The sequence below is a fragment of the Vicia villosa genome, unplaced genomic scaffold (assembly GCF_029867415.1).
Source record: "Vicia villosa cultivar HV-30 ecotype Madison, WI unplaced genomic scaffold, Vvil1.0 ctg.000192F_1_1_2_unsc, whole genome shotgun sequence".
Taxonomy (NCBI): domain Eukaryota; kingdom Viridiplantae; phylum Streptophyta; class Magnoliopsida; order Fabales; family Fabaceae; genus Vicia; species Vicia villosa.
In genome coordinates this window covers 41,587-50,001 of record NW_026705061.1, presented here as the reverse complement: position 1 = coordinate 50,001, position 8,415 = coordinate 41,587, and the positions used below count along the sequence as shown (strand labels likewise).

At 31.9% G+C, this 8,415-nt stretch overlaps 1 protein-coding gene across 1 annotated transcript; it reads right to left on the bottom strand.

Annotated features, from left to right (window-relative positions):
- Positions 1–1,891: 1,891 nt before the first annotated feature.
- On the bottom strand, positions 1,892–5,717 carry LOC131625184 (uncharacterized). Its single transcript, XM_058896080.1, has 6 exons — positions 5,626–5,717; positions 3,873–4,537; positions 3,475–3,737; positions 3,075–3,212; positions 2,536–2,775; positions 1,892–2,174 (listed from the first exon to the last, which is right to left on the bottom strand). Exons 2-6 carry the CDS (start codon positions 4,459–4,461, stop codon positions 2,061–2,063), a joined length of 1,344 nt encoding a protein of 447 aa, XP_058752063.1. The 5' UTR covers positions 4,462–4,537; positions 5,626–5,717; the 3' UTR covers positions 1,892–2,060.
- Positions 5,718–8,415: the final 2,698 nt, after the last annotated feature.

The following is an 8,415-nucleotide window of genomic DNA, read 5'->3' as shown; positions in this document are numbered from 1 at the left end:
TTTATGAGCGGGAAGAAGATTCATTTTTCTTTCTCTTGGTGATTCGAAGCGAGTGTCTTATGGTTTGTTTGCCTCTTGTTTGCATATGAGATGAGTTGTTATAAGACGACACTCCAAATGAAGAGGACACTCTGAATTACGCCTTCACCTCCTAAATTAGTCCGACCTCTAATGTCCCTCATGTTTTGTTGTGGTCCGAAGTGTGATACACTCTTGATCAACCTGCGTCGGAGGATGCTCTGAACCCGGGGTTATATATTGGTTTGAATATAAGCATAGAATGGTTTAAAAGAGGGTTTGAATAAACCTTTCATCAATCAAAAAGTTGTTTTCAAAATCAAAGTTAAAAAGTGTGTGAGTGAGAAAAAGAGATTACGCTGTTTAAATTAATGTATAGATAAACTCTATGATAACAAAATGATGATGAATCAACAATATAGTAATTAACTCAATTAGATTCAAACAAAAAAGTGTGAATAGAATCTGATTAATTGAAACAATAATTTAGAATTACAATTTTCAAAAATAATCACCAAAAAGAAATATTTAGTAGACTAGATCTAGCAAAGTTCTAAGCTTAAACATTAAATCACTTTGAGCAACAAAACCTAATCACATGCAAACTAGAAAGCAAATAAAACATAAAAATGTGTAAATTCTATAAATAAATTAAAAAGAAGTGATATAAAAAGTGTACACTGAGATTTATATTGGTTCGACGCTTCATCCTGTTTGTACTTAATTTAGTCTCCAATGGAAAAACATAAAAAATTGTTGAGTCTTCTACTAATAGAAAATTTGCACAATATCCTATAGTACAAATAATAATCACATATAATGAAAATTTAGATCTAACAACTAAACTACACATATATTATTCTTAATTTTTCTTCAACTGCATTTAGCTCATTGGGCTGCAAAACCTCCAAGATCTACAATTGTGAATCAATCTACTTTCTAAGAACCAAAGTACTTCAAGATTTCGTCTACAACAATCTTCCCTTGATCCTACCAAAATTTCATTGTTTGAGTCTTTGAACTTGTTGAAGGAGTTAGAAACTCCAAGGCCTCTTGAAGAAGAACATCTTCTTTTTCTTCATTGAATGTCAATGTCTAAAAATCCACAGCCTGATTCTTTTATCTAAAATATTAATCTTCGCAAGAACATTAAAACACCTAATGAATCTTCTCACAACAAAAACTCACATTCTCTTCTAGAATTAAACAATGTTCATCAATAGTGTTTTTGGTTTGAGGAAAAATATGATGTTTTTCAAAAAAAAATCTCACACAACTTTACAAACTCAAGAAATCAATACTAAAAATAATTCTTCAAGATTAGTATGAGAAAAAAGATGATGTTTTCATATGTGGTAGAGATAAGGTACTAAAACACAAACAAAATGACACTTTAATTTGAGTCAAAAGAAAATGTGATGATTCATGAGTCAATAGAAGAAAACCCAGAATTGCATGTCTGATTCAAGTCAAACCAAGGTGCGATTCGAGTTACATTTCAGTGAGTAATTCAAAATTGTTCGAATCAAACCATATCATAATTCAAGCCACATTATGATTCAAAACAAATGAAAGTGTGTCTTGAGTCGTGTATCCAGCACCAAATTTCAATTTCTAAAATTTGCTAATGATTCAAGTCATGGTTTTTCCTGACCCGAATTATGTTTCCTGAAGCAAATTTCAAGGAAAATAAAAGCTTCATGATTCATGTCAAGAATTGGCATGATTTGAATCGTTACAAACTTGAGGTGTGTGAAGTTTTGCAATAGTAGTTTCCATTCATATAGTAAATAAACTTCAAATTTGTACAGTTTGATTAAAAAATTTGTAGTTATTGTTTGTTGGATTTCTATTAATTAATGCAAAGCACCAGTTTAAGCAAGCAACCGCAATCAAACATAAGAGTAGTTTTCCATTATAAAATAATGCAGAGTTTATTTAAGAAAATACTCTCACAAAGCTAAGTGGCTTCATTCCCTTTTTATTGAGTCACTTCAAATCATGCTACATCTTAGACAAAACCACGGAGACACAGTCTTTGCTCATAGCTCATCTTTCGAGCTTTCAACTTTTCCATGTTCATCATAGGATGCATATGCCTTAATAATTGACTCATATATTTTGATTCCTTTCAAGTATTCATCTTTGTGGAGATACTGCATAGAGAAGAAACAACACACAAGTCAAGGTTAAACTCTAAACTAAGGTGCATGACATTAGGATACAACTTCAAAAACTTAAGTGCAGAGTATCCACACACAATATAAGACATATTCCTTTAATATAAGACGCTTTTCGAAATTACGCATTCACTAATGATTTCTTTATAAAAATGTAATATTTAATTTACCATTGAAAACCATAAATTATTTTTCGTGTCCGTATAATATCAATAATTGTAGGGGTGAGTTTGTAAAAGTAACACATTTCATAAGTATAATTGTACAAACAATGATATGGGTTGTGTCAATAAGCATACTAGATCAGGAGTAAATCAAAATATACTATAAAAATCACCTCATTATGGTCATGTAGTAGATCAGGAGTGTTTGCAATAGGTGAAAATCCAATAGCTGGAAATCCAAGATTGCGGAAATAGCGTGCATCTGTCGACGCAGGAAAGATCTCTGGCTTGCCAAGTTTCCCGCCGGCCTCTTGGACAGCATTTTCTAACAATGCCCACCAAGGATTGGAACTATCAGTTTTGGTGATGGCTGGTTTCCCGGATGCATCACGCCCATACATCTTTTGTTTAAACTGCCCAAGCTTAAATATATTAGAGGGCAATCTAATAAGAGGCAATTTGTTTGAAAAGTAGAAAGTCGTAAAATAATTAATCAGTTGTCTAGGGAATTTAGAGAGAAAGCGATAATAAAGGCAAGTGAAACAATGATAGAGTTTAACACATTCCTTTTTATTATAGAAATCCTGAGATATTTCTGATAGCTGAAAATTTCTATATAAGTGAAAGACAAAGTAGACACTTATTAGGAGAGTATCGTGTATTTAGAATACATGGATGATAAATAAAGCAAAATGGATAAGTAGCTACTTACGGTGAAAGACATATTGCGCCAAGTAGGTGCCCACTCTTCAGAAATTCGCCTCTCCAGGGATTCTGTATCTGCAGTTGGTGGCACCCTAATATCAAATCCAGCTTCTGCTTCAGATGGCTGCAAATTCATGACAAAACCCTGGTACACAGCAAAAGTTGAATCATTAGGGGGAATTCAACCATGACAATTGCTGGAATTTCTTAACACGCTAACACACAAACATGTGAAATGAAGTGTCATTTCAAAGGTAAGCATAGCATAGTTGGTAGGCAGATTCCTCTACAATGTGAAAAAAATGTTGCGCAAGATTGTGTTTTAGATTCTATTCTATTCATGGAATAATCAATCTTATAAATTACATAAAGGTTTAAATTGTTGTCCACAACCATGATTGACTTACTGTTGGTGATGGAGTTCCAGCTTTCAAAAAGACCGGGTTAATAGAAACAACTTCCCCAAGAGCCTTCAAGCCGGACTTTATCAAGTCGGACTGCGAGGCACGATACCTTCGGATGGTCTCAATACTCTTCAAAAGATTCTCCATAGCAGAGTTATCATAAAGCTTGGCTCCATGCCCAGGAATCCCAACAGCCTTAATCACCAACCACCACGGACTCCTCTCTGCATAGAATGCCCTGTAATGGTCATCCTGAGAAGGAAGCCCTGTGTGTTTGTAAGTGAACACAATGTTGAAATGAGTCAAATAATGAGTACAACTTCAAATCAATGCTCCACAAACAATTACATATAAAATAGCTTATAATTTATAAGTGCTTATTATAAGTGTTTATACTATACCTTCATCAAGCACTATACCAACATTCAAATCCTGAAAAACCTTAGAGAGAGAAAACTTCTCAGCACCATCATGTCCACCAATCTCCTCATCAGGAGCAAAAGCCAGATAAATACTCCGTTTGGGTTGAAACCCCCATTCTTTAAGCCTACGAACAGCTTCAAGATACTGCATACCAACACACTTCATATCCTGAGAGCCTCTCGCGTAGATTCTTCCCTCAGAATCCACATGGGCTTCAAAGGGAGGATGGTCCCATTTATCTTGTTCAGCAGGGACAACATCAGTGTGAGAGTAGAACATGACTGCAGGAAGCTCTGGACTTGTTCCAACCCATTTGAGAAGAACTAAAGGCTTCCCTGGAACAAGTTCGATTGTTTGGGAATGGAGTGAGAGGGAATTGGCTTGTGATGTTAGGAAATCTGATGATTGTTTGTAGTTTGGGGTTGGATGGTTGGTTTTGATTTGTAGGAATTGTTGAAAACGTGAAATGATGTTGGATTCTGAAGATTCAGATTGTGAAAATGTGAGTGTTGGTGTTGATAATAGAAAAGCAATGAAGATGGTGATTGGGCAGTTGAACTTCATCATCTTCAGGGCAAAGTACTGCTGCTGACTATGACTGTTAGCTTACTCTTGATGTAGTTGCTTTCCCCTATAACCCCACCTGCACTTCTTTATGTTAGCATAGGAATGTTTTATTTTTTCATGTTTGTTTTGATAAATGTTGATTTATATTAAAAAAAAAATTGTAAAGTATACAAAATATTTAGTTTTAATTTCTTACTATATCCTCTACCAATTATATTTTTTCTAGATTTATAAAATAAACAATGTATTTGATCTACATATAAATTAAATACATTAATTATTTAATAAATTTAAATTTTTTTTAAAAAAATAATATAAAAGTTAGAATATATATATATATATATATATATATATATATATATATATATATATATATATATATATATAGTAAGGATTAAAATACAACAACAATTAAAAGTATAAAATAATATATTTATAAGACTTGAAAACTTTAATTTTAGATAATTCTATGTTGTGTCGATTTTTTTACTTTAAAAATAATAAAAATAAATCTATTACTTTTAAATCCTACCATTCCTTAATTATTTTATTTTGCATCTTCTTTCACTTCAAAACAACAATAATAACTCGTTTCATTCTCAAACTCAACTCCTTCTATTACAATAAAAACAGAGAAAAATAATATTTGACACTTTACACATATTCAAAGCTTTAAATTTGCTTTCATTTTGAAGCTTATAACACACAAATTAACAGACCGAATAATTAAATAAAATAAATAATTCATAATAACAAAATTAAAAGAGAATTTTATTATTATGAATGACCTATTAAATTAACCAAAATCTTTGATACTATATTAGAAACCCAAAAAAAAAAAAGTAAAGTTTCTGTTAAAATAAAAACTACAATATAAATATTAGAAGAAGAATTAAACTATGATTCATTCTAAATTAAACTATGTAAAATTGACCTATATTGAACTATGTTAAAGCAAGATACGACAAGCATCATTCTCAAACAACTGCTCGGTGGCAGAAAAATCCATATATGCCGGATAAAGAAAAAGGATGAAACGAGAAAATTGAACTATGAAATTGACAATAAATTAGAACATGCAAATTGAACTATTGTTATAATATAACATAATACTAGTATTGTTATAATAACTAATAAGAAGACAAATTAAGAGAAGTATATTACCTCTGCTAGTACTAGCTGGAAAGTGACGTAAAGGAGATAGAGGAATAGGAACAGTCAGAGACTCGAAGATAAAGAGAGGGTTTTTGCGGTACTGTTTAGTTTTGTTTTTTTTAATTTCTATTTTAAGTCATAAATAATTAATTGGGTTGGGTCTGTCTGGATTATTGGGTATTCATCTGTTTTAATTTTTACACCCTTATTTTTACTAATTTTGCCCTTAGTTTCGTTTAAAAATCGGTTATTAAATTTGGAGGAATACAAATAAAATAGGGGTTGAGCCCGGGCACGGTAGAGCTGTCAATATGGGCTATCCGGCCCTAAACAAGTCGGTCCTAGCGGACCATGGCCTTTTCAGGGCTGGGCCAAAAAGGCCCTGTATAATATGGGCTCGAGATTTACTACCCGAGTCTGGCCCTTGATGGGTTTCGGGCTACCCGACCCTAAATGGGTTTTTTTATTTAAAAAAATTAAAATAAAAACTCTATAATATTTATTATAAATAAAATTAAAAATTATGTTATTTTAAACATAATACATTTTTAAGTACTATATTATATCTTATAAATAATATAATGTGTTTCTAAATACAATATATGTCTAAATTGTATAAAATAATACTTGAATATTTATTATATGAGAAAAACTAATATAATATAATGAAAAAAATGTTGATTATATTAATGTATAATATTTAAAAGAGAAAGATTGAATAAAATAGAGATAAATTAAGTGAAGTGAGAAAAATCAATATGCTATTTTGGATTAAGATAATACAAATATTAATATATTTTTTTAAAATTTATAATTATGCGGGCCTGATGGGCTAGCCACGACCCATATGGGCTAGCCCTAATGAATAGTGGGCTTTTCAGGATTGGGCTAAAAAGGTCCTGAAAAATATGGGCTCTAATTTTAAGGCCTAAGCCCTATAATTTTTCGGGGCTGGCGGGCCGATCCATATGGGCTAGCCCATTTTGACAGCTCTACTTGTTGGGCTATAGAACCGCCCCTGATCTATATCATTACACATCATATCATATATCATAGACTATTATTTATTACTCCCTTCCTTATCATATATTGAGAATGATAATTTTTTATTAATTAGATGATAGAATTGAAAAAAAATGTATTGAAAATTAAAATGAATCATTTATTTTGAGATATTATTTTATTCCAAATAGACTTCTCATTATGGGAAGCAGTATAATCCTACAACATTTCTCTCAATTTTTTTTTGCCACTTTGAGAGTTTGAGTCAATATTCTATGTAGGGATGGCAATGGGCAGGGTATGGGTAGGGTACTATAGTACTCATCCACATAGTTGCGGTTAGAAAAAATCTCCGTACCCGAGTCCATACCCGTTTGGGTAACAACTTTAGCACCCGTACCCGTGCCCTCTGGGTATGTATGTACTCATACCCGTACCCGTTACCCGCATTTCTAATAAAAAATAAGTATATCAACTATAAAATATCATATCATTTTAAGTTTTTAGTATCATTTAAATATTTTCAAAAAATTTATTGTTAAATTATGAAATAAACAAACATTTATGTTACATATGTAATGGTTTAACATCGATGTATTTTTGAAAATTGATAGACATTTATTTTAATACAATAATATAAATCAAAATGTATAAATATATATGTTGTGCGGGTATGGGGCGGGCTGGGTACTAAGTTGCCCATACCCGCATCCATACCCGCTTATTTAAGTGGGTAATTACCCGTGCCCGTACCCATTTATGCGGGTTTTTATCCTGCCCATTGTAGATATTTTTGTGAGTATCCACTGGGGATGGGCCAAATTGCCATCCCTAATTCTATGTCATGCTAGTAGATTTCAATGATCGAAAAAAATATGTAGTTCTGAAGAGCCTACCTCAACTTTCCATCAATACAATGACATCGTAAAGGTTATTTGCTATAACAGCTTCATTTGCCTGTTTGCAAAAGAAAATAAATAATTGAAACCAATGACTCAAGGTAAAAAGTGCTATTAAACAATATAAACAATCTTTTTGTATTGACAAACTCAACCATTAAATTTGTAAAGAAGAAACAGAATAACTATAACTGAAAACCCCAAGTAGAGATATGGTTTGGGAAAAGTTTAAAAAACATAGACAATCCTCATCATATAAGCCATAAGCCGGTTTCCTGGTATTCAATTAAGCTCTAAGCCTAAATTTTTACCCTAGATGAGTAGAGTACCAAGTTTCAAGAGTATTTTTGATAACTTCACCTATGTAATTATGGAACTTAGATCGATTCCTATAAAATTTTGAGACATAATTTCTACAACCTTTACTTAATTGGGATTAACGTGCAGGGTTATTAAAGCACGTGTTTCTAGAATACACCATGAGAAAATGTTGCGTGCGAGTTTAATGTCTGAAATAGATTTCAAGACCAAGAGTCACTCTTGTTAAATCTAAATCTTATTTGTTACGCAAAGATTCAAGTCGTAAGCACCTCTATTTATTTGCAATCTTAAAAATGTTTTGACGTTTCTTCTAAAACATAATTTGAGTCTAATTGTTATTCCTACATGTACTATTTAGATTTGTTCTTTAATGATAGAATGATATTAATCCAATTCATACTATACTAGCAAGCAAACATAGCTGGATATGTGTGTGGATACCTAAGATACTATGAATTTGACAGGCCAACAGCATGCTAAGATAATTAGGAAATGGAGGTATATGAAATGAGATGTTAGAAGGCAAATTATGCTTATATGGTTTGGTTTAATCAACACTACTACGTGCTCTCGTACA

Excerpts from the sequence above, each read along its gene's own strand:
- LOC131625184 (XM_058896080.1), bottom strand. The coding sequence starts at position 4,461 with ATGATGAAGTTCAACTGCCCAATCACCATCTTCATTGCTTTTCTATTA. Across the intron at positions 3,213-3,474 it reads CTGGAACTCCATCACCAACA|GGTTTTGTCATGAATTTGCA; the intron begins GTAAGTCAATCA and ends GCTGTGTACCAG. Across the intron at positions 2,776-3,074 it reads GGCGCAATATGTCTTTCACC|TTTAAACAAAAGATGTATGG; the intron begins GTAAGTAGCTAC and ends AAGCTTGGGCAG.